The 26643-nt window shown below is 38.6% G+C and overlaps 1 protein-coding gene and 1 non-coding gene across 4 annotated transcripts in view; one reads left to right on the forward strand and one right to left on the reverse strand.

The window, feature by feature from the left end:
- The window catches only part of FGD4 (FYVE, RhoGEF and PH domain containing 4), a 188417-nt gene that overhangs the window by 33746 nt on the left and 128028 nt on the right, over positions 1 to 26643 (reverse strand). For all 3 annotated transcript variants that reach the window (XM_057701930.1, XM_057701933.1, XM_057701931.1), the window contains exons 4-5: positions 20444 to 20951; positions 1467 to 1556 (exon numbers count right to left, since the gene is read on the reverse strand). In XM_057701930.1, coding sequence (XP_057557913.1) covers positions 1467 to 1556; positions 20444 to 20951 — 598 coding nt within the window. The remainder of the gene's footprint in view (positions 1 to 1466; positions 1557 to 20443; positions 20952 to 26643) is intronic.
- TRNAW-CCA (transfer RNA tryptophan (anticodon CCA)) lies at positions 3545 to 3617 on the forward strand. Its single transcript has one exon. It is a non-coding gene; the product is annotated as a tRNA-Trp (tRNA).

A 26643-nucleotide genomic window follows, 5' to 3' on the forward strand; every position in this document is an offset into this window, starting at 1 on the left:
TCTCACAGTAGAACAGGTGCTTAAAAATAAGTGGTCAGCGTATGAACAAGAGAGTAGTTCAGCTCTCAGATATTTTTCTGCTTTAGTAAATAATAATGACAAAAAGATCTTCTCTTGTACATAGTAACAGGTATTTTAAAAACAGTAAAAAAAAAAAAAAAAAAAGTTTTGCAGTCTTAGCTCTACTCCAGTAGGGCTACTTATACCTCTTAATTGCCATTCTGTTAAATGTAGGCAGAAGGAGGTCTGTTCTTTCATAATGTCCAGGTGGTTGTTTATTTTCTAAATTCACCTCCATTGCATTTTCTTGGGAGGCAAAAAGAATACAAAATTATGTCCTTAGAGACTCCAATAAGATACTGTAGTAATTAAGACTCTAAATTCTAAAAGGTCAGCAATAGCAGCTGACAAGATAATATGGCTGGAAAAAAAAAAGTGCAACTTGATAAGAGGAAAAAACACACCTCCACTATGGGAATACCTAAAAATTTCAGGTCTGTAATCTCCATGAGGAGAAACACTGTTTCTAAGGCACAAATCAACATGCATTGATTGACTTATGGTGAAATTCTTTGGAAAGTGAATATTTGAGCTACAGACTCAATCTCAGAGAACACAAGTCTTAATCTGGCCCCTTAAGGCCCACCCTAACAGGTATGTAGTTTATTCTAGGAACCACTGATAAAGAGGCGTACCCAGGATGGCCTGCTCCCACCAAGTTCCATTTTTCAAATTGCAATAGTGGGGCAATTCTTTGTGCAACTAACACTCAAATATGACAACTTTCTCCTCTAATAAGAAGATTCTGTATTAGCAGACAATCTACCAATTATCTTGATCTTCTATCACTGAGACAGGATTAAGAGGCCATTGTGTTTTAACAGTTATTCTTAATTGATACATTTTAAAACTTTCTTTGCAAATGTATATTTGAGATGATTCACAAGCCTCTACCATGATGAAAGTACAAAATGTTATTCACATTTGCAACGAATATTTACACCAGGCACTGTATTCATTATGCAAACTCTCTCTCAAAATTCCTCCTGGCCCTATGACTGCAGCACTTCAGATCGCTCACAAGGCCTCAACAGCAGGTGTGCCAAGAATCAGTGATGTAGTCATGTCAGCATTAGAATCTCCTATTCAGTAACACGGTCTTCAAGATTACAAGAAGTGGTCAAGAAACAGAGTAGTCTTTAGGGTTAAAAGACACAAGTAAAGAAGGCATTTTGTGACTCACACAGCGAGTCTTTCAACCTGTTTTTTATGAATTATGACACCACCTTTATACCTAATGAATTCACTGACAGAGTGGAAAATGTTAGAGCTTTCCCTGAGGAAGTTGCTTTCACTGGCCAAAAATGGCCAGGCCCTTCTTGCAGTTTCTAAAACAATTTAATTACTAAGTTAAAATGACGCACAATGCCAAAAAAATAAAATAATTCTGAAAGGGAAAATATTACCTGATCTAAGAGGTCAAGTCTGCTGACGTATGCTCTTTCTGTAAGCAAAAGTTCATTGGCTATTTTGTGAAGTTTTTGCTCATTAGTCTCCTAAAAATAGAACAGATATTCACATATTAGGAAATAAAGCTTGGACAGTATTTCTCAATTAATAAACATTGTCAAATGGTTTCATCAAAAGTTTTCTTAAGCTTCTCAAGCACCCAGTTCCTTTCAGTCATTAAGGAACATCCAACCAGAAATGAACAAAGTGAGCAATCAGCAATCTGCTAGATTTTATCTACAACAACTTCTTTAAGTTATAACTTCTTTGATCTCTGTATCAATTAACACTATCATCTATCTTCTCCTTGAAACATCTTTTATCTTTTTTTTTTACTTCCCAGATCCTGTACTTTCCTCATTTTTCTCTTACCTCTCTTAGGCTACTCTTTGGACGTGTGTTTTTTTATCACTCTCTCAAAGATTCTTTATTAGCTCTATGCACGTAACTTTCTACCTTAAAATTTTTTATTATGGAAAATTTCAATCATATGTAAAAGCAGAGAAAATAGTAAAACAACCCCCCACATGTCCATCACCAAGATCCAACATCAACTCGTTGTCTTTTTAAAAAAATTATTTATTTATTTATTTATTGGCTGCGTTGGGTCTTCATTGCTGCAAGTGGGCTTTCTGTAGTGGCAGAGAGCAGGGGGCTACTCTTCATTGCGGTATGTGGGCTTCTCATTGTGGTGGGCTCTCTGGTGGAGCACGGGTTCTAGGTGCACAGGCTTCAGTAGTTGTGGCAGGAGGGCTCAGTAGTTGTGGCTCACGGGCTCTAGAGCACAGGTTCAGTAGTTGTGGCGCACGGGCTTAGCTGCTCTGCAGCATGTGGGATCTTTTTGGACCAGGGCTCGAACCCATGTACCCTGCATTGGCAGGTGGATTCTTAACCACTGCGCCACCAGGGAAGTTCCTCAACTCATTGTTAATCTTCTTTCATCTATGCCTCCACCACCTCCCTCTACCTATATTATTTTTAATTAAATCTAGACTTTATTATTTTCTTAGTTTATATTTACTTAACCCTTAACTCTCTTTGTATAACCGTGCTAATGCCATGAAGATAGGAACACTTTTTCCTCGTTGACTGCTCCGTCTCTTGTGTCTGTTATAGTGCTTCAGTAGAACCCTGGCATTCAGTAACATCCACTGAAGGAATGAATGGGAAGCAGTCTCACATGCCTGACTATTGCTGGACAGTTATTATCACTCTAACATGTTGCCAATCTAAGACCAAACACCTCGTTTCTATAAAATCTCCACTCTACCATCAACCCCCCAACCTTAACAGCCTAGCAATGGTTCTATCCCTTTCCAGTTAGCTGACTTACATTACTTTAAACTTAGTTCCCTACCACAAAATCCAGTCAGCCACCAACTCCTTTTTATGGCATTTTGTCTTTAGCATCCATCTTTTAAATTCTCATCACTGCCACCTTGTTTTGCTCATACCTTCTCTCAAGCCCAGGCCCATCAACAGTTGCCCAATTATCTGACTCCATTAGTTTTTTTTGGCTCTAACCCACCTTGAATACTATTGTATGAGCAATCTTTCTAAAACCCTGCTCACCTAATCCTAATTCCCATAGGGGGGAAAAATCTTCAATAGACCTCAATGACAGGATAAAAATCCAGACTCTGTGTACCATCCAGAGTTTTTTCTACCTACTTACTTCGCTGAAATACTCTTTTCATTCTAGGAGAGTATGAAATATAATGAGTTTAGTAAAAACTTTAGTACCAAAGCAGACCAAAGTATACTTTAAATCAGTGTCTAACTTGTATAAATGCTACATATTAAACTGTGTATAACATGCTAGTAAGTTGTACAAATGCTTCATTGTGTTAAACACATATGGTATCTATTTTATGCTTTATATGCAATATATGTTCTAATGTGGAAAGTTACCATGTTGCTTCTTACAGAATTGAGGAATTTTTATGTGAAGTCTTTAGGGTAAAGTAACATAATATGTTTAAATAATTTGTGGTCTTAGAAACACTGAAATAAGAACTATGTAGTAATCGGGACTTCCCTGGTGGTCCAGTGGTTAAGACTCTGAGCTCCAAATGCAGGGGGCCCAGGTTCGATCCCTGGTCAGGGAACTAGATCCTGCATGCCAGAACTAAAAGATCCCATGTGCCACAACTAAGACCCAGCTCAGCCAAGTAAATAAATTAAAAACAACAAAAAAAAGATCTATGCTGTACTCAAATTCTAAATTAGTCAAGGTTTTGGTTTACCTTAATAAACTCAAGAGTAAATTACCAGCATTGCTGCTTGCCTGCCTGGCATTCTTTCTCCCCCTCTCTTAATGGTTTTATGTCTACCCCACGACTATGTAGCCTCTCCTTTGGGGAAACTGACCTAATCCACAGATCAAAAGGGGAGCCCTGAATGGTGTCACAATCAGGAGTACACAGCGATTGGTTCAGGAGCCAATGAGGCCAGGGAATATGCACTGGCAGGTTTGGAAAGGCAAGCTCCCTACTCCTAAGGAAGAACCATGGAAAAAGAAATCTCTCTTTGCTGCTCCGTGTAAATAAGGGTACCTGGAGGCTTGAGTGCTATGAGCAGCCATTCCATAACCACAGAGATGAAGCCAATAAACTTCCTCATTATTAAGCCAGGTTGAGTAACACTGGTGTTACCTGTAGTATCTTGATTCATATAAAAAACTTAAATACTAAGAAACATATATAGCATATTCCATGAAACTGATAAACTTTCAAGTAATTTTTAGACAATCACTATTATAGACAAGTAAAATATTTAATGAACTAAAAATGTGACTCTCAAAGCTGCAATTAAGTGTAATAAATAAATACATAAGAAATCTACCAACATCTCAGAAAAAGTGATCTGCTGTCCTACATACTCACAGGCAATACTACATACTACATCTTACATTCTACATACATACTACATACTCACAGGCAATACTACATACTACATCTTACATTCTACATACATACTACATACTCACAGGCAATACTGACCTGTACCAACACTAGAGCCATTTGTTTTCCTTTTTAAAGCCAGATTTCTTGACATGAAATTTACAATTAGCAAAACTCATCCTATTGGTGAATAGTTCTAGGAGTTCTGAGGAATTCTTACAATCATGCCACCACCACCACAATCAAGACACAGAACATTTCTATCGAAACTCTTCTTAGGTCTCTGCAGTCAACCCCACTCCTCTTCCACCAGCAGCTCCTAGTAATTGTTGATCTGGCTTGTTTCAGAATGTCATGTGAATTTTAGTGCCTTCTGAGTCTTGCTTTATCAAAATGCATTTAAGATACATCCAAGCTGTTGTTACTAGTGTTCATTCTTTTCAAGCCCTTCATTTTATACTAACAGTGGAGATATCTTTTTGACCCACTATACCCTTTTGTATATTCTAATTCTAGTTCTGACTAATATCTTTAAAGAAAACGATCCAGCAGAATTTGTGCCATGATAAAATAATACATCTTTTATGAGTCAGAGAATTCATTAAACAGGTCATAATGCCTATTACTGCTATGTAATGAAGTCACCCCTGAGGTCTTCCACATCCTACAAGATCCTAAATAGTAAGCTTATAAGAAACAATCTTTTGCTGACTGCAACTTATACTTGAGCCGAACATGGCAAATTGTGGGTATCCTGGTCATGTTTTTCAAAATCCAAGGGGATGCCAGCAGTGATTAGTAAAAGCCATATTCCTTCCACACAGATGGTCTTCTAACATTAGGTCCCTGACCTTGCGAAAGCCAACACAAAGGTAAGCAAAAGTAAACTTGCTGACATATGGTTTAATCACTCACATATAAGGTTTGTGAAAAGCTACCAGGGATTTTGTGGTGGAAGTGAGGACATCACAGACTCATGGAGACTTTCTTCAGGTTAATCACAACAATAATAACATCACCATAGTAAGAACAGCTAACAATTATTCACTGTGCCAGACGGTTATAAGTATTTTACATAGACTGACTGGTCCTTACAAGTCTATGAGTGCCATTATTATTCCTATTTTATAAGGAGTATACACACACAACAAAAAAAAATTCCAGAGCTTTAAAAAAAAAAAAAATCCAAGGCTCGAAGAGGCCACGGAACTTGCCCAAGGTCACACAGAACCCAACTGAATCAGATTTTGAGTAACTATTCAGTAAATAGTTGGCTCTCACTCTAACCCTTGCTCGCTACAAAAAACAAGACTGTATTAAGTGCCTACAAGTGAACAGACTAACAAAATATCAACTATCCACTTAAAAATGGAATGTGCATTTTCATTTATATACTGATTATTTTTCCAACATTAATTTTATTTAAAGCAGACTTTTTAGCATTTTAGTATTAACAGGTATAAAAAAAATTCAGTCATATTTGATGTTATAATATGATGGCTTCCAAATTTTAAAAAATGAGTTTAGTTTCTGAAACTTACCTATGAGTGCATTTAGGGAGAAATATATGATCTCTCTGCATGCACAGGGCACTATTATTCTATCACACTTATACTTAAATAATGCACAAAGTAGTTTTAACTGCTGGTACACTGGGGCTGTAGCCTGATATTTTTTTAAACAGGATTTTACTAAAGTCATTTTTGTGGTTCTCTGGAAAACAATAATGGTTACACAATACTGATTTGATGAGTAATGGAGCTGAACACACAGGCTTGACTTTTCAAAATAATTATAAATATGCTATTTAAAAAGTATCTTACTTTTGCTTTTCCTCTATAAAATAAAGGGATTGGTTTTCTTTTTTACTTGCAAATATATACTACACTCAAAGCTGATCCTCAGAGAATTGCCTCAAACAAAAATACACTAGAGTATACCTAAACTATCAGAACTGAAAAAGAAAGATACACTCCCCTTACAATAATAGACTCCATAATTAATTTTTTTCCTGCTCCTCTCTGCTTAATGCGTCCCTAGGCTATTCCAGAGTACCTTTACAGCTCCGATCATCTCTTCATAGAGCTCTGTTCCACTTTCACTTGGGGTTGGGTCAATCTAGTCATCAGTCACTGTACCACTGGCACATGAAGTGCTGCAGTGCCAGTTCTGCCTCCTTCCTTGCAGATGCCACCAGTTCCTGCAGCTCCTTTCAGACCTTTGGGCATGACTCTTCCATATTGCAGGAGCCGGGACAAAGAGCAGCTCACAGAGTCCATTAACTGGAGAAGCAGAAAATGCTCGTGTGGAGCCAGCAATTCACTCATTAGAATTTTAGCGCCATACGCCTGCCACATGCCTCAAAGCCCCAAGCAGGGGAGTCGATGTTTTGAAAAGAATTTCGCAAATGCCAATGAGCAACTGTTTCCTGAAAGATGCTTTAAGGGCAGAATTTTAAACTAAAAATGAATCAGATATTGATACTATGCTTTAGAACTCTTCCATACATGTTCTCATGTGATTTCATTTTAAGCAGGAAGATTTTTTTTTTCTAAAACCAGTGAATCAAAACAACTAAAAGCTCTTACAGCCTTTTCCATATGTATATTTATAACATATCCCATATGTTATATTTAAAATAAGATATAGGGTTTCCCTGGTGGCACAGTGGTTAAGAATCCGCCTGCCAATGCAGGGGACATGGGTTCGAGCCCTGGTCCGGGCAGATCCCATATGCCTCGGAGCGACTAACCCTGTGCACCAACTACTGACCCCGCCTGTTGCAACTACTAATGCCCGCACGCCTAGAGCCTGTGCTCCGAAACAAGAGAAGCCACTACAATGAGAAGTCTGTGCACTGCAAGAAGAGTAGCCCCCCGCTCTCCACAACTAGAGAAAGCCCGCATGCAGCAACAAAGACCCAGCACAGCCGATCAATTAAATAAATAAATAAATAAATAAATAGATAAATAAATAAATAAATAAAAAATATGTATATAAGTTATCAGGTATAATAGGACCAGAATGCATGTTTCTTGCTCATGGGGAATTTCTACCCAAATTCATCATCAGTTAACTGTATCCTGCCATGTAGAAGGAAGATGTGGTTTTGTATAGGTTACATGTTTCTGCATTCCCTGAAGTCCATTCTCTCATAGCAAGATGAGTCAACTTAGGAAACAGACGTGATTGTGTATCACAATTCATGAGATGCATCAACACTTCGATATGTCATTTTTTAATGTATTTCCAGACATCAAAATCTTCAATGTGGCTCCAGGTAATAATTAAAAATTAGATCACAGGAGTATTCAAATGTCACATAATTGGTCTGTCATCTCAAAACGTATCTTAAAATCTTTAACTCTGTGTGAGACATCTTCATTCCAGTATTCTTCCCCAGTACACTAAAGAGCAAGGTCATCAAGGGAAGTTATCACAAGTGAGCAACAGGAACAACTCCCACTCTTTACTGACACTATTCTATGTGCTTCACATCAATTATCTAATGTGATCCTCCTAATACTCCCGTGAAGCAGGTAGCATTATCCCCTCATTTTATACATAAGGAAGCTGCATCCTAGTGAGGATGGATAACCTGCCCAAAGTCATACAGCTAGTAAGTGACTAAGCCAGGATTCGATCCAGGTCTGTGAAAACAAAGGTCTTATTCTGCTACCACCTTTTAACTAAGAGAACTCCCCCTGGATCTGGGGAACAAGAAAATGAGAAGGTAAAGGAATAAAACACAAATTTTGTGTTCTATTAAGATCATGTGATAATGCCATAAGTAAGGCCACGTGGTCTCAGGGAAGATTTGTAATCAGGAAGAAATTTACCACCAGGTTCACAACACAAGAAAAAGAGAACACCCACTATGACACGCAGGCATTTTTCCTTTCCCTGCTTCATAATATAGTGTCACAAGCATAAACGAGTCTGTTACTTTAACATGATCCTTCAGGAAGGTTTGGGAGCAAAATCCAAACCTAACTGTGACCAGCACCAATATTTTTCCAATCTATGTTCTCTACACTGTTTATCCAATTCAAAAGTGGAGAACAGGCAAGTGAGAGCTTTTAGTTTAGACTGCATCCTTTTGAGAGAGAGCGGGGAGGAGGGAGAAACAGAGCGTGCACTGAGGACAATTTGGTTACTTGCCCAAGATCAGACAGGAAGTGACAGCAAAGAGAGAAGAGCTCTGCTCTTCTTACACCCAATTTAGTATACATTAGACTAAACTGTCCTTTGGGTTTAGCAGAAATTAAAGATCAGACACCAAGAAAATGTAATATATACTCACAATCAATAACTGAATTAAACTATTTCCAAGCCTAGGCAGAATATCAAAGTAATTAGGTCACATAAATATTTCTGATGATAATTCCCTGGAGTTAAAACCTTGTACACATTAGTGAGTGCCTCATACACCAATAATCTATGGTCTTCAGGCAGGAGAAACAAACAAAACATAAAACACCCAAGTTAAAAGGCAAGAGGCATGCAAACTTATCGCTGTGTATCCTGTAAGGGAGCACCTCAGTTTAAAACAGAGCTGAGAGAGAGGTGCTGGGATCTTCGGTAGGTGAGATATATTGAATTTTGGCCAATTAAGGGACATCTCAGGTCATGAGTATTCATCTTTTTTTAAAAATTAATTAATTAATTAATTAAATTGGCTGTATTGGGTCTCTTTCGCTGTGCGCGGGCTTTCTTTTTAGTTGCAGTGAGTGGGGGCTACTCTTCGTTGTGGTTCGTGGGCTCCTCATTGCCGTGGCTTCTCTTACTGAGGAGCACGGGCTCTAGGCGTGTGGGCTTCAGTAGTTGCAGCACATGGGCTCAATAGCCATGGCTCACAGGCTCTAAAGCGCAGGCTTAGTAGTTGTGGCACACAAGCTTAGTTGCCCTGCAGCCTGTGGGATCTTCCTGGAGCAGGGATCAAACCCGTGTCCCCTGCACTGGCAGGTGGATTCTCAACCACTGCGCCACCTAGGAAGCCCCATGAGTATTCATCTTGATTTACAAATGAGGAAACAGGATTCTTATTTTATGTTTTATTTAACAAACACAGATCACATTGTTACAAGGCACTGTTCTACGTACTTTACAACTATTAAATGATCTATGCCTTGTAAAATTGTTATGAGGTAGGTAATATTACCTCCGTTTTACAGATGAGGAAACAGGTAGAGAGAGGTTTAAGTGACCTGCTCAAGGTCACAGAGCTGGTAAGTAGCTGAACGGGCTCTTGAAACTGTGTTCCTCATCACCGCCTTATGGTGTACTGCTCTGTTTTGTTTTTTGTTTTCTTACGCCACATGTAACAACCACTGTGTTTTCAAGACCTGAGCTTTCCATTCCTCTCACACCCACTGTGTTTGTACACAAATTGAATCTTTGTGTACACTGTGACCTCCAAGCACCTGACTTTCCCAAATTTCCCGGTTTATGTCAATATCCTGTTAAACCCAATCCCTGATCTTGCCATCCTGCTGCTCTCCTGGCACTGCTGAATTGCCGTCCCCCTCCAAGTCTGCTTCCTCTTTCTTGAGGTCCAAGGCCGCTCAGCAATGCTGGAGACACTGGTGGTTGGTCCCACTGTCTGGGACCTGAGCCCTGAGAATTTTGGTCACAAGGTACCACACGAGCTAATCTTCTCCACCGTCTTCAAACTCAAAGCCCCACCCTTTGAAGATATTCCACGGGCCTCTTTGGGGTCAAATTGATGAACCAGCACCAAGCCTCTACAGGCAATGTCTCAGCAGCTCACACACTCAGTGAGTTGCGGACTCTGCCTGACTTTGCCATTTCTGCTAACAACAGAATTCAACCTCTCAGCCAAGCTCCAAACCTTGGCTTTATCTCTGGGCTCTCCTTTCCCCTTTACTTCATTATATCTTAAGTAATAGTCATTTATTTATCTTAATCCTCCTTCTCAACTGCTAGTTTCCTCTTTGAATTTACTGCAGTGCCTTGCACATAGCATATGTGCAATACAGAGTCATTTTAATCTGTTTACAGAGCTACTTAGCTATAATGTTCCAGTAAAAGTCTAGGTCCCCAGGTTAACCTCTAGTTCCACGTTCTAAGTGATGACCATCCTCATAAGCTCACCAACACCCCCGTTCCTTACCCTCTCAAGCCCAGTGGTTCTCATGACACTGCTCTCTCTTCTTCTTTCTCCTCTTACACAAATCACTGTTCCCCACCCACCTTTTTTTTTTTAGCGTATTGTTTAGCCTCCATGTGTTTGTGTTTTTTACAGTTTTTTTTCCTGTAATTGATTTCTAATCTCATAGCGTTGTGGTCAGAAAAGATGCTTGATACGATTTCAATTTTCTTGACTTTACCAACGCTTGATTTATGACCCAAAATGTGATCTATCCTGGAGAATGTTCCATGTGCACTTGAGAAGAAAGTGTAATCTGCTGTTTTTGGATGTAATGTCCTATAGATATCTATTAAATCAAGCTGATTTATTGTGGCATTTAAAGCTTGTGTTTCCTTATTAATTTTCTGTGTGGATGATCTGTCCATTGGTGTAAGTGGGGTGTTAAAGTCCCCCACTATTACTGTGTTACTGTCAATTTCTCTTTCATAGTTGTTAGCATTTGCCTTATGTATTGAGGTGCTCCTATATTGGGTGCATATATATTTATAATTGTTATCTCCTCTTCTTGGATGGATCCCTTGATCTTGATGTAATGTCCTTTCTTGTCTCTTGTAACATTTGTTATTTGAAAGTCTATTTTATCTGATGTGACTATTACTACTCCAGCTTTCTTTTGATTTCCATTTGCATGGAATATCTTTTTCCATCCCCTCACTTTCAGTCTGGATGTGTCCCTAGCTCTGAAGTGGGTCTCTTGTAGGTAGCATATATATGGGTCTTGTTTTTGTATCCATTCAGCCAGTCTGTGTCTTTTGGTTGGGGCATTTAGTCCATTTACATTCAAGGTAATTATCGATATGTATGTTCCTAGTACCATTTTCTTAACTGTTTTATGTTTTTCTAGGTCCTTTTCTTATGAGTTTCCCGCTTAGAGAAGTTCCTTTAGCATTTGTTGTAGGGCTGGTTTGGTGGTGCTGAATTCTCTTAGCTGTTGCTTGTCTGTAAAGCTTTTGATTTTTCTGTCAAATCTGAATGAGATCCTTGCTGGGTAGAGTATTCTTGGTTGTAGGTTCTTCCCTTTCATCACTTGAAATATATCATGCCACTCCCTTCTGGCTTGCAGAGTTTCTGCTGAGAAATCAGCTGTTAACCTGATGGGAGTTCCCTTATATGCTATTTGTCATTTTCCCCTTGTTGCTTTTAATAACTTTTCTCTGTCTTTTTGTCCATTTGACTACTATATGTCTTGGCGTGTTTCTCCTTGGGTTTATCCTGCCTGGGACTCTCTGCACTTCCTGCACTTGGGTAGCTATTTCCTTTCCTATGTTAGGGAAGTTTTCGACTATCACCTCTTTCAATATTTTCTTGGGTCCTTTCTCTCTCTCGTCTCCTTCTGGGACCCCTATAATGCGAATGTTAGTGTGTTTAACGTTGTTCCAGGAGTCTCTTAGGCTGTCTTCAGTTCTTTTCATTCTTTTTTCTTTATTCTTTTCCACATCAGTGATTATCACTGTTCTGTCTTCCAGCTCACTTATTCACCCTTCTGCCTCAGTTCATCTGCTGTTGGTTCCCTCTTAGTGTATTTTTCATTTCAATTATTGTGTTGCATATCTCTGTTTGTTTGTTCTTTAATTCTTCTAGGTCTTTGGTAAACTTTTCGATCTTTGCATCCAGTCTTTTTTCAAAGTCCTGGATCATCTTCACCATCATTATTCTGATTTTTTTTTCTGGAAGGATGCCTATCTCCTTTTCATTTAGTTGTTTTTCTGGGGTTTTATCTTGTCCCTTCATCTGGTACAAAGTCCTCTGCTTTTTCATTTTCTCTATCTTTCTGTGGCTGTGGTTTTCAGTTCCACAAGATGAAATGCTGCTGATACTGCTTGATACTGCTGTCTCTACGTTCCCCTTTTGATTATGCTTGTGTTTGCTATAGCTCAGTGCCTGGCCTTCTTCCGGTTCCTATGCATTCTATTTTGGCAATATTAATCACATACTTATGTACATCCTCTTATATTCCTACCCTCTTTCCTGAGCCCCAGATCCATACTTCACCTACCTAATTAATATCTCCAAATGGATGTCTTGCAGATGCCATAAACTGAGCAGCACAAAAGTAACCTAATCAGTGACTCTACTCCCTCCCCTCATTCCAAACATAATCACTTTCCTTCTTACCTGTCACCTCAACCATGTTAGGAAACCACGGCCTGCAGAATTACACTAAAGTGCTGTGCCCGAGGCCACAGAGCTGGGAAGTAATGGGGCTGGAATTTACACTCATCTCTTTTAATTCAAAAGCTTTCCTCCTTAATCAATAACCCATAATGTCTCCAGGATATACCATGTTTATTTTAGATATCTTTACCCGGACATCCCACAAGTCCTTTAAATTCATTATGTCTAATTCCAATTACTTTTTTTGCCCCCCAAATATGTTGTTCTTTCTATTCTCTTGTAGTTCAGTAAATGGTACACCATCTGCCACTTCATCCAAGCTAGGGGTTGAACATGACTCATTCCCTACATCCCGTCACTCAGTTCTCAGAAATCTCTCTTCTTTTTCCTAACCTTCTGCTTCATGCAGGACCTCTTCCTTCCACACCTGGACTATGACAGCTGCTTACTAACCATGTACCCTGCTCCATCTGTTTTTCCTTTCATCTGAGTCATTTTTCTAAAACCCACAGATGTATAATCATGTCACTTCCATCCTTTAATTAAATGTCTCTTAGGCCAGATAGTATTAGGCTTGTGGAAAGTTTGAAATAACATGGGAAAATATCTATGTTTATTCCTACAAAACAGGATGCAGAATGACCATACATTATGCTATTCAAATATGTTTTTTAAAAATATCAGGTGAGAAAAACAAGCTGGAATGTTAGCTATCAAAGCATTTTTCTCTGTGTCGTGGAACTATGAGCGATTTGCATTTTCTATGCTTTGCTGCATTTTCTTGATTTTCTATAAGGATTATTAATTTTTATTCAGACTTTCAAAAATCTTAAAAAAAAAAAAGTCGCCATTGCTTTCAGGGGGAAAAAGTACAACTTAGGCACACAAACCCATTGCAATTTATCCTTCGCTTCCATTTTCATTTTAAGCCTATCCTTCTACTCCCACACTGTTTTCTCTAGCCCTTCTGGCCTCTATGATGAGGCTAGAAAACCCCTCAACATGGCAGCTACCTCTTGTTTCTACTTCTCACACCTGCTCTCAGCCTAGATGCACTCTTCTTCCCTCCCTCCCTGTTCCTGTCTACTCTGGGCCACAACACCTCCCACTCTTCCTTCAAGCCCAATCCTCCTGCTTCTCAGCATCCTGTCCCTCACCAGCTTTCCTCCAGGCACAGCTGTTTCCTCACCTGTGTTTCCCAAGCCCTTACTGTGCCACATCATGGTGACTTACTTATGTCTCTCTCCCATCGGCAGACTGAGGCTGTGTGGAAAGGGCTTGCCTTGTTCATTTCTGTTTCCAGGACCAAGAAGAGTGAGCCTGCACCCTGAATTTTTAAAGTGAACAATAGGTGTTTTCTTTCACATATAGGCTCTCCAAAATTCACTTTCTCTCTTTTCAACATACTAACCAGAGTCCACACAACATAAAGAAGTTTCTGAGTTCCCCATCAGCTCTAAGTGAATAATGAAAAGGTATCCACAAGAATTTATGAACTATCCACATGGTTAGTGAGGAAACTTTTCCATTATCCTACACATCATTTTAAAATGCCTACAACTTTAGTTGGAGCTTTCATTATAATACTAGCAACAATGAAGGATTGATTAGTAAAGCTGGCTAATTTCTTTGCTTGTGTTGCCTTTCACTTTCTTGAAATTAAAGCTGATTTGGCAAAAGAAGAAATACAGGAGTAACTTACTACTTGTCTTCAAATCTAACAAGAACTCAACAGTTGTCCCCTTATTTTTCAAGAAGTGAACCAAAAGAAATTTAAAGCTTTATAGGGGGTGTGGGAAATAAACTGGGAGACTGGGACTGACATATACACACCACTATATATAAAATAGAAAACTAATAAGAACCTACTGTATAGCACAGGGAACTCTACTCAATACTCTGTAATCACCTATATGGGAACAGAATCTAAAAAAGAGTGGATATATGTATAATTGATTCATTTTGCTATACAGCAGAAACTAACACAACATGGTAAATCAAATATACTTCAACAAAATTAATTAAAAAAAAATAAAGCTTTATAAAAAAGAACTTGTAGCCCATCATAAGAAATGGATAACCGAAGTAGGCATTATGTTTTACCTTCCAGAAAAGTTTGATAACTCTTATTACACCCTATAAAATTAATTAAAAATTTTAAGATATACAATTAAACTTAGTGAAGAGAAACTGAAGGAAAAAGAGGAAAAGTGAGTTAACTTGGATTACACCACTGGTTTTCTGTTTGCAATTTACTTCTGAATGTGATTCTCTGACATTTTTTTCCCCTAGGAGATAATTACCTTTCTTAATTTTTCAGTAGGTTCAAAAGTTATAAACCCTCAAGGTTTATATAAAATATAATAAGTAAAATGGCAATTAAAAAGCAGAAATTAGCAGGAAATAAACATTTCAGTTTTTAAAAAAATAGATGATTCTATAAATCTCTACATTGTAGACACCACCTTCATCTGTCCTCTCACTACATAATTTCTTTCATTTTTGGTGAAAGGAAAGATTAACTTTTAACAAATCTGTTTCTTTTATATTCTTGATAAAACTGCCATTATTATAGTTTAATACATTGCTATTTTGAGCTTGTGTTGCCAATAATGGAGATTTATTATTTATATAAACATTATTTGTTATTTACATAAACTCTTAAAAAGAGCACATCTACACATTTATATTCAGCTTGCTGTATGAAATATAGAGAAAGGAAACAATAAATAAATAAATTTATTTTGAATAAATTGAATAAATATCAGAAAAAATTACCAGTCAACCCACTGAAATATAACCTGGATATTAAAAGACTCCTGAAAACTGTGAAGAGAAATGTTCATTTCCATGGCATAAACTGATGAGTGCAGCATTCAACACAGTGCATTCCTACTAAAGCTTACCCACTGAGGCCTACAAATCTGAGAAAAGATAACTATATTTTTAATGAAATTCATTCTAACTCATTGTGACCCACTTACCTGAGTCTCCTAATACAGTTTATGCTATTTGTGATAATACAAATTCATCATGCCAAACAGGAATTATAATACCGTTGTTATCCCGATGCCCTCGAGTACCCATGCCTGAGAGGGCAGACGCATACACACTACAACAGCCCTTGACCACTACCTTTCCTGTAACTTATGCGCTTTAGTATGTTTCCTAACAACATTGTATAGATGTTATGGAAAAACCCAAAGGAACTTTTTGGCCAACCCAGTAACATCTTCCTTTTAGTAGATTTCAACCTTGTGATCTGCTGTAACACATGATTAACCCTAATTTAAAGATACTATTAACACTTTGTGGCTGAAAGCTAAAGCTATCATAAGGTGCTAAAATTTTCCTTTGATTCTGAGATTTTAAAGAAATATTTGCTTACTTTGAGATGTCTGGCTATATTTAGGTCACTGGTGCAAAAAGTTTAAACATTGGAAACCTGTTGCTTTGCTGAAGTATAGTAGAGTCAATAGTTTCAATGAGGTAGATATTATCTTTTAGATGGTAAACATAACAGTATTCTATATTCACCACTAAAAATGATTCTTGATCAAAATACATCAGATAATCAGTGAAAGAGTTACACATGCTGAGACTATTTTCAAGTCAGTACTCGATTATTAATAATGATTGTTCAAGATACATTTTAATACATATGTACTTTCCTGAACTATCTTTGCAATTCTATTCATCCCCCAACCCCTCATTCTTCCACTCCTGGTGGGCAATTCAGGAAATATCCATTAAATTTAATTCTGGTTAACTATAAACAAGACGAAAAGACAGCCCTCAGAATGGGAAAAAATATTTGCAAATGGATCAACAAAGGATTAATCTTCAAAATACATAAACTGTTCATCTAGCTCAATATCAAAAAAAAAAATCCTATCAAAAAATGGGCAGAAGACCTAAATATGCATTTCTCCAAAGAAGACATACAGATGGCCAAGAGGTGCATGAAAAGCTGCTCAACATCACTAATTATTAGAGAAATGCAAATCAAAACTTCAATGAGGACTTCCTAGGTGGCACAGTGGTAAAGGATCCACTGCCAATGCAGGGGACACGGGTTCAAGCCCTGCTCTGGGAAGATTCCACATGCCACGGAGCAACTAAGCCCATGAGCCACAACCAATGAGCCTGTGCTCTAGAGCCCATGAGCCACAACTACTGAGCCCATGTGCCGCAACTATTGAAGCCCACGTGCCTAGGGCCCGTGCTCCACAACAAGAGAAGCCACTACAATGAGGAGCCTGCGCACCACAATGAAGAGTAGCCCCCGCTCTCAGCAACTAGAGAAAGCCCGTGTGCAGCAACGAAGACCCAGCACAGCCAATAAATAAATAAGATAAATAAATAAATAAATTTATAAAATAAAAAAAACAACTTCAATGAGCTGTCACCTCACACCAGTTAGAATGGACATCATCAGAAAATCTACAAACAGTAAATGCTGGAGAGGGTGTAGAGAAACGGGAACCCTCTTGCCCTGTTGGTGGCAATGTAAATTGATACAGCCACTATGGAAAACAGTATGGAGGTTCCTTATAAAACTAAAAATGGAATTACCACAGGACCCAGCAATCCCACTACTGGGCATATACCCAGAGAACACCATAATGCACCCTAGTGTTCACTGCAGCACTATTTACAATACCCAGGACATGGAAGCAACCTAAATGTCCATCAACGATGAATGGATAAAGAAGATGTGGTACATATATACAATGGAATATTACTCAGCCGTAAAAAGGAATGAAACTGGGACATTTGTAGAGACATGGATGGACCTAGAGACTGTCATACAGAGTGAAGTGAGTCAGAAAGACAAAAACAAATACCGTAGTATATTAACACATACATGTGGAATCTAGAAAAATGGTACAGATCAACTGGTTTGCAAGGCAGAAATAGAGACCCAGATGTAGAAAACAACCATATGGACACCAAGTGGGGAAAGCACAGGTGGGGGGGATGAGTTGGGAGATTGGGATTGCCATATATACATTACTAATAAGAAAAAAAAATCAAATTGTACACTTTAAATATATGCAGTTTATTGTATGTCAATTATATTTTGATAAAAGTTCTTAAAAAATAAAAAAATTTAATTCTGGTTTAAATGAAATTTAATAAGACTATTCTGATGTAAGTCTCTATATCGAGTTATATAAAGACTGAAGTAATTTTTTTCAGTTGTCTGCATAGTGAAATTCAAATACTCCATGATGTCTTAGAAGTTCAACACATTAGATAGTTTAAGAAGCAGCTGACTATCTGGAGGGCTTTGCTAAAGAAGGAATATACCTACATACGACAGCACAGAATTATTACATTATTATCACTAAAGACAGCCTTAAGAACAGACTTAGTTTACATTCTTCAACTAAAGAATTTTAGAACCCTTTAATTAAAGAATTCAATTGATTTGTTTAAGGTCATAATGCTGGTTACTGGATCAACAAGTAACAACATCAAAATTTCCTGGTTCCAATTGTTTAGTAAACTATATACTAGTAACTTAAAATTTTTTTAAGTTTATTTTTTATTTTTAATTGTGGTAAAATACACAACATAAAACTTATCATCTTAATACTACTAAAACTTATCTTGGCATTTTGGAACAAGGAAAGGCAATGGAACAAGCATCAGAGCAGCAGAAGAGAACACATTGCACCACGTGGAAGTTAAACCTGAATATTCCTTTGTGGATGGGAGACTCATGTGGTATTCGGATCAACAGCTTTGCAGAGAAAATGTCCTTTTTCTTCCCACATATACCATGTGCCAACCACTGCTTAAATGCCCATTAGGAGAAAGACCAGATGTACTATTCCATGTTTCACTAATTTAACAGGAAGCCCTATCAAGTCTCTCCTAAACCAAATAAAGCCTCATCTATGAAAGTGTATACATAATAATATACAACAGAGGGAAGAAAAGTAGTACCCAGCAACCACAGACATCATCACCAAGTAAGATACTTCCCTTAATAAAAACAGCTTTTACTGTTTTACAAATATTTGCTGGTGGCATCATCCCAACTGTAAAAGGACAGATGTGAGTTTTGAATTCCTCGGTTTTAACTTTTCTTCCGTTCACCATGATTTAAGCACAGAAGACACTAAAATCTACTACTGTACTGAGATGTAAAAGAGATTCATTTTGCACAGTCCTGTTTCTTTAACGTTTCAGATATTGTTACCAAGTATGACTCACTTTCTCCCACCCACTTCCTTATTTAAACTTTCTCTGCTTCAGAGTCAGCACTTAAAATTAATTCACTAACTGGAAGAAAATAAACTACTGGCTCTTTGCCTATTTGTGATTTTTTTCAAGGTCACTGTAAACTGAACTATAAGATAGATTTTACTTTAAAATTCTGAACACATCAATCAATCATTTTTTACTTTAATATTTTAGTTATCAGTCTTTTTGAATTTCTGTTTAGTGTCATTTAAGACACAGTATTACAAAAAAAAATCCTAAATAGATTTAGGACTTGGATTTGTCCTTTACAAAATTTCCTATAATTGTCCAATTTTCAATTCTTAACTCTCCTACACAGACAGTTATTTATAACCAATAAGAGAGACTAAACAATGGAAACCTTTCCTTGCCTTCAGAATTATAAACAACTCTTCATTCCAGGGAACTCTATGATAATGCTTATACTGCATCTTTGATCCAAGAAATTCCAAGTGCTTTGTGAAAGCCATATTTATTGATCTTTCCAAAGAACCATATTAACATGAATAAAGAATACAAATGCCGTGCTCTTGTTACTGAAATTGTACAAAAGTTTCTGCTATAGCACAGACAGATTATGAACATATTTCACCAGCAAATCAGTTCTTTGTTAGCTTAAAAAATGCCATTCAGACGATTCATCAAACTGCAGCTCTGTTTAGAAAGGAAATGAACTTCTAGTCTGCCACAGTCTCACCCCTCTCTAGTCTATTCCTCATGGCTGCGGCATTCACTGACATTTCCTGCAATTAGGCATTTATGCTTGTGACTTCTTGCATCAGGACAAAATACTGGCCTGAGAGTCAGGGCACAAGGAGTCTGGGATTTTACTGTGAGCCTGGAAAATCACTTAAGCTTCCTGGGACTGTTTTTTCTTCTACAAGTGAACTACTGAACTAAGATGATCTTCAGGATTATAAAATTTCCTGTTACTTAGACCATAAATATTAGAGATGCAGCCCTAACATTTAGGCAACAAATAACATTTTCTTCTGATGTAAGTAAAAACAGTATGTTTGTGGTTTTCCTATATCAAAGTCTTCACATTGTTCTGAAACTTGAAATCATAATAGAGAGATCAACAGAAATTACATAGAAGAAAAAGTGAAATATCTCCTCAGAGAGTAGGGGAAACACGCATCAGTAGCTAGAGCTTGGAAACTGTTTAACCAGTGGTGTGGGTAATCTGACTTATACATCACATGAGTGCTATAAAACAGAGTTTTCAAACCGTCGTGGAACAGTCAGTGCTTGGGACTTCCCTGGTGGTCCAGTGGGTAAGACTCCGCACTCCCAACGCAGGGGGCCCGAGTTCGATCCCTGATCAGGGAACTGGATCCCGCATGCATGCCAAACTAAAGATTCTGCATGCTGCAACTAAACATGCTGCAATGAAGATCCCACGTGCCACAACTAAGACCCAGCGCAGCCTAAATAAATAAATATTTTCTTCAAAAAAGGTCAGTATTTCCTCATACTTATGCTTTACCTTCATCTCGTGTTGCTGGTCCAGCTGCTCCAGTTCTAGGGGACTTTCTCCATCTTCCCTCTCTTGTCCCTTGGCTTCTGTGTCTGCCCTTCCTTCTTCCAGGGGGAGCACTGGGCTAACATGGAAAATCCTGCAGCTGCTGTCAGATGCATTTTCCTCACAGTCATTTGTTGTGGGTGATGCAGGGCCTGTGGTTGTTTCTTGTCCTTCTCCATTCACTAAGTTTGTATCGGGCAAGGGTTCAGAAGTTCGAATATGAGTATCTGGGCTAACAGTGGCCGCTTTATCCTCCTCACATTCCATCTGGTTTTGTGCTGCTACCATACCGTTAGCCACATAAGTCTGTACACCCTGAGACTGATCTGTACCGTTTCCCTGCTTCTGTGGTGAGTGCTGGGAGAGGAGTTTTGGCTGAGGTGTGGTTGTCAATCCGTGCCTTCCTGGGGTTCTAGGAGCATTTAGGTTCACAGCAGAATCTTTTTTCAAATCACTGTAATTTGATAATGAGCTAGAAGATAAAATACAAAGGAAGTATGAAAACGTTGGCATGGACAAGGTCTAGAATAAAAACAAATTTATTCCAGCTGTTTACGGACATTTAGTGAAGACATGTTTTTCCTCTCTGATGGTTTTAGAAACATAGATAAGAATATTCCAGAGTAATTCTCATTCTTTTAGGATGCTGTCGACACTTAAATAAACATTTAAAGATGACAAGCCTGAGATTTACCTGTAGGGTTGAAAACATTTCCTTGGGCTGTTTATTAATATAGCTAATTAGTAAAGGCTTAGCTGTGAGAAATATATTTAATAAGGCCATCTTATCCCAAGTTTTTTACTTTTTTAACATTTTAAAAACAAGTACAGTTAGCCCTCAATTTATGAACAAGTTAGAAACTAAAGGTTATTTTTCTCTGGAAAGCAGAACACATTTCTCAAAAACCTTATTGCACATGTTGCCATAGCCTCCTAACTGGTCTTTCTGCTTCTAGCTTCTACACAGATTCCCTCCAATCTAGTCTTCCCAAGTTGGCCACAAAGATCAAACTCTGAGGGCTTCCCTGAACACCTGAAGGTAAATCTGGCATTTGATCATGGCCTACAAGACTATATAACTCTACCCTCCACTAGCTCATGGTCTTATGAGCCCTCTCTCCTCACTCACTGAGCTCTTGTCATACTAGTCACCTTGCTATTCCATCCCCAATAAGCAAATGTGCATATCTAAGGCTATTCGTAGCTGCCATTCTCTCTGCCCAGGACAATCTTCCCTGAGTCAGTGGTGTGGTTTACTCCTTCCCATCATTCAGGTTTCTGCTCAGATGTCACCTCAAAGAGGCTTAATCCTCAGAGTACATCGGAATTTAACTGCCAATATACAACAATGTTCCTATGGAAATATTTATATATAGTACTTCAATCTAGGATTCCAGGGAGGAAAAACATAAAACTCTGGACTTCAGTCTTAAAGAGATTCTTATGACTTAATGAGGAGAAAAAATTAAAACAGACTAATACCCTGTGATGTACAAAACGTGCCTGTCTTGTTCTCTGCTTTATCCCCACCTCTTATGTTAGCACAGTGCCTGACATGTGACAGTGCTCAATAAATAGCTGAGAAGCAATGAATAACTCATTATGACGGTGATCATGACAGTAATTCAATAACAGCAGCTAACATTTATTGAGTGCCAGAAACTACACTAAGCCCTTTACAAGTGTGAGTCAAAAATTACCTGCACTCTGGCTGTAGAGTTTATTTTAATTAACTTTTAGAAAAGACAAATACACCATTTTTTGACATAATCTCCTTGCTTTTCAATACACATTGTCCATCTGTCAACAAGCTTTCATATTCCCTCATTAAAAAATGTTTTAGGCTGAGCTGCGAGCCACGAATGCACTGCTGTCTTCACTTCTTCATCAGAAGTGAATCTTTGTCCTCATAGGGCTGCTTTCAGGGGACCAAACAGGTACAAGTCCAACAGAGCAAGATCAGGACTATAGGGAGGATGCTTTAACACCTCAAAACTAAGCTTTTGTAGAGTGTCGACAGTGTGGGCAGAAGCGTGTGGAGGTGCATTGCCATGCAGGACAACGCCCTTGGATAGCAGTCCTGTGTATTTAACCCAAAGTTTAGGCTTCAGCTCTTCAATAAGCATCTCACTGTAACGAGCACTGTTGACTGCTGAACCTTTTCCCTGATAATGTTACAATACTGGCCCTTCAGAATCCCAGAAAACTATAAGCATCAATTTTCCAGCTGATGGTTGACTTTTGAAATTTTTCTTGGTCGGCGATTGAGGATGTTTCCATTCCATACTCTGCCGTTTACCCTCAGGTTCATAGTGATGAATCCACATCTCATCACCAGTAATGATTCTCTTTAAGAAACTTTCACCTTCCTTAGAGTATTGGTCCAAATTTTGTGTGCAGATATCCAAACATTTCTGTTTATGCTCTTCCGTGAGTTGTTTCGGTACCCATCTCACACAAACTTTTCGAAACCTAAGTCTGTCACGGATTACTTCCATGTTTTGAGGTGTTAAAGCATCCTCTCTTTAGTCCTGATCTTGCTCCATCGGACTCACCTCTTTGGTCCCCTGAAAGCAGCCCTATGAGGACAAAGATTCACTTCCGATGAAGAAGTGAAGACAGTGGTGCATTCGTGGCTCACAGCGCAGCTTAAGACATTTTTTAATGAGGGAATACAAAAGCTTGTTGACAGATGGACAATGTGTATTGAAAAGCAAGGAGATTATGTCAAAAAATGACGTATTTGTCTTTTCTATAAGTTAATTAAAATAAACTCTACAGCCAGAGTGAGGATAATTTTTGACTCACCCTTGTACATTGACTATCTTGCTTTACACCCATAATAATTCCAAAACAGGGACCCCACAGAGAAATCGAGGCTTAGAAACTTGCATAACATGGCCAGTGTAACATGGCTAACAAATGATAAAGTCCATGTGTAAACCATAAAGTCTGACTCTAAATCCTGTAGTGTTAACCCCACATTATAATAATTATATTATATGCATTATAATGATACACTGAAACAGGAAGGATGGAGTGAGGAGCAGGTGGGCAGGCTGCATACAAAATGTGGGAACAAAGTTCAGGGCTGGCATCTTCCTCAGCACAGGCAGAGGTCATGGGGGGCGGCAGGGGAAGGACTCACGAGGGATGTGGGGAAAGGGCCCAGCAGAAAGGTCCGTGGACAATGCTGAGAGGTATGTTACTGTCTCCCTTCACTGTACTCCTCCCAGACACTGCTGACCTGGACTGGAAAACGGAACGGGGAATAATGACTGGCAGTAAAAAAGCAATAAGAGAGGAAAAAAGACACAGTGAAGTTTACCACCACAGGAAGGGAAGGAAAAACCTAGCAGGGGAAATTGGAGTTTGTTAGTATAAGTAAATGTGACACACTCCACTGTTGATATCTGCCTTCTAGGAGCACATACCTTAGGCCTAATTTCTCCAAAAACCCTTGAAGATTTGAATCAAACTCTCCTCCTTTTCCTGGACACATCTGTGTCCAGCAACACAGTGGAAAGATCCTCAGCAGATCCTCCGAACCAAACTTTGGACTTACTCGGGATTTTGGGAAAGGACCGCTTTGGGTGAGAAGAATTTCCTGTAACAAGTGACATCCAGGGGATATGCATGGGGGACTGGGGGTATAAGGTGGGAAGGGAAGGTTAGTAAAAGCAGTGGTTGAACCAATAGGTAGCAGATTCCTATAGATAACCAACCATGGGGAGAAACAGTTGGCCTTGCAGTGTCCCTGGGAAAAACCAGCATTCAGTTTTGTGAGAAGATGTTATTTACTTCTTTGTAAAATCCTGCAGTCTTTCACAGGTCAAAAATCCTAGTTTCTCTCTCAAAAAAGAAAACAAAAACAAAAAAGGGAAAAATAAACCACAGTAAAAATAAATAAATAAATAAAATTCACTTGCTCCAAATACATTCTCCAAATCACTCATATTAATAAACCAGAGCTACTTAGATTATTGCAAAGAGCAAAACTATGACACATGGGTAAGGTTTTAATAGTGCCGTACCGTCCTGCATGACCCCACTGTTAAGAGCCATTGGTTCTTTCTGTCAATTTACTGTGGTAAATCAGAGCCTGCAGAATCTTGCTCTATTCCATGAAGTACTAGTTTAAGCTGTAATAACTGGGGTAAAACCCAACAGCTTTACGGCAGGCACATGGACCTCACTCAACAGGAAATAATAACTTCCCATTCAAGTCCTAGAGACCCAATGCAACACTAACCCATCCAGGTACTTTTTAGGGCCTGTTCCTACTTGTAATACCTCATTAAAAACATAATTATTTTTCGTACTGGCAGTGGACTCTGCCACGAGTAACATCCCCCTTCACCAGACTGGTTCACATTACATCCTATCTGCTCTTAGAACAATTTTTGCTTACGTCATACATTACAGCACATCTCTCCTTAGAGCCAACCTTCAAGCTTTGCATCAAAAAATGACTTTGAATCTGATAACTCTGAAAGAGTGAAAGAAAACTGATTTGGAAAAATATATTGAAAAAAAATTGACATGGAAAAACTGCATGTTTTGAGTATGGAGAGTAAGAATACAAATAGTGGGTTACCAAAATAGTGACGCTTAGAGGACTCAGTCTTTGGAATACTGACCCATTCGGGGCTTCCCAAAAGCAACCCCCAAATCTGAGGATACAGCCTCTGGCATGCACTATGGATAGAGGCCAGGGCTCCATTCCCTCCTTTTATTATGCAGTCACTGGACATGGCCCTGGGACTCTGCAAACAGGAGAGGTCATTCTCTGTGCTACTGAATCAACATGCCATGACAAACAAAAGATTTTTAATGGAAATAAATCACTGTAGGAAAGATTACTATAATTTAAGATACCAAAGGCATTAAAAATCCTACTTCAGAGGGGGTGATGTTGAAGTTTAAATATTTATGACTCAAACTCCCATAACTGACTAAGAGCAAAAAATAAAGACAGGTTTCTGAACTACTTTTCTTCAGAACCTGTCACTAAATATAGTCTCACAAATGAGGGACACTGCAGTTTTGTACCTGATGACAATTTCCAGAAGATTTTAAAAGTATTTCCAAGCTATGATTCATTACATAAATTACAATACATCCTGCAAATAAATAATGAAATCACCTAATGGGAAACCCTTCTCAAATATTACTCTAGAATGAATGGAAATATTTGGCTTCAAGGATGAAAGTGAAGTTATATATATTGTTTAATTATATACAGACTTTTGGTGACATAAAATCCTTCTGATAAAATGTTTAAAAATTCTATTTAAGTCAGTGATGGGAATTCTAAGAAAAAACAATTGAGGGTCATGTAGTAGAAAAGAAACTTACATGAGTTTGTTTTTATCTTTAAGTGAGAAATATACATTTTGATTACCTTTGTGAACCATCAAGACTAAAGAATATGAGGACTTCCCTGGTGGCACACTGGTTAAAAATCCACCTGCCAACGCAGGTGATGCGGGTTCAAGCCCTGGTCTGGGAAGATCCCACAAACTGCAGAGCAACTAAGCCCGAGAGCCACAACTACTATGCCTGCACTCTAGAGCCCACAAGCCACAACTATTAAGCCCATTTGCCACAACTACTGAAGCCTGTGCGCCTAGAGCCCGTGCTCTGTAACATGAGAAGCCACCACAACAATGAAGCCCGAGCACTGCAATGAAGAGTAGCTCCCGCTCTCCGCAACTAGAGAAAGCCCACGTGTAACAACAAAGACCCAAGGCAGTCAACTAAATTAAAAAAAAAACACCACCAACAACCCTCCCCCCCACCCCAAACAAAGATAAGCTTAAAAAAAGACTACAGGGGTCTGGGGAGAGGGGAAACAGGGACTGGAGGGATATAGAAGACCCACATGAAATGAAATGGGTCAGAAAGAAGAAATGGGACAGACCCACAGGAGTTTCATTCAAGCATATGAAGTGAGAGACAGAGAGACAGAGACAACCTCCTGCCTTTCCAACCCAGACATCTAGTGACCAATGGAATAATCCCAAGGAGTAACAACACGCAGAGTGACATGCACGTACAAAGAGGAAATGAGAATCACACCGTACACACCGTGACGAAAAGGCTAGGGCACAGAGCACTGCACACAGGTAACACATGATACATGGCAATTCATATTAGGGGAA

The sequence above is a fragment of the Hippopotamus amphibius genome, chromosome 12 (assembly GCF_030028045.1).
Source record: "Hippopotamus amphibius kiboko isolate mHipAmp2 chromosome 12, mHipAmp2.hap2, whole genome shotgun sequence".
Lineage (NCBI taxonomy): Eukaryota > Metazoa > Chordata > Mammalia > Artiodactyla > Hippopotamidae > Hippopotamus > Hippopotamus amphibius.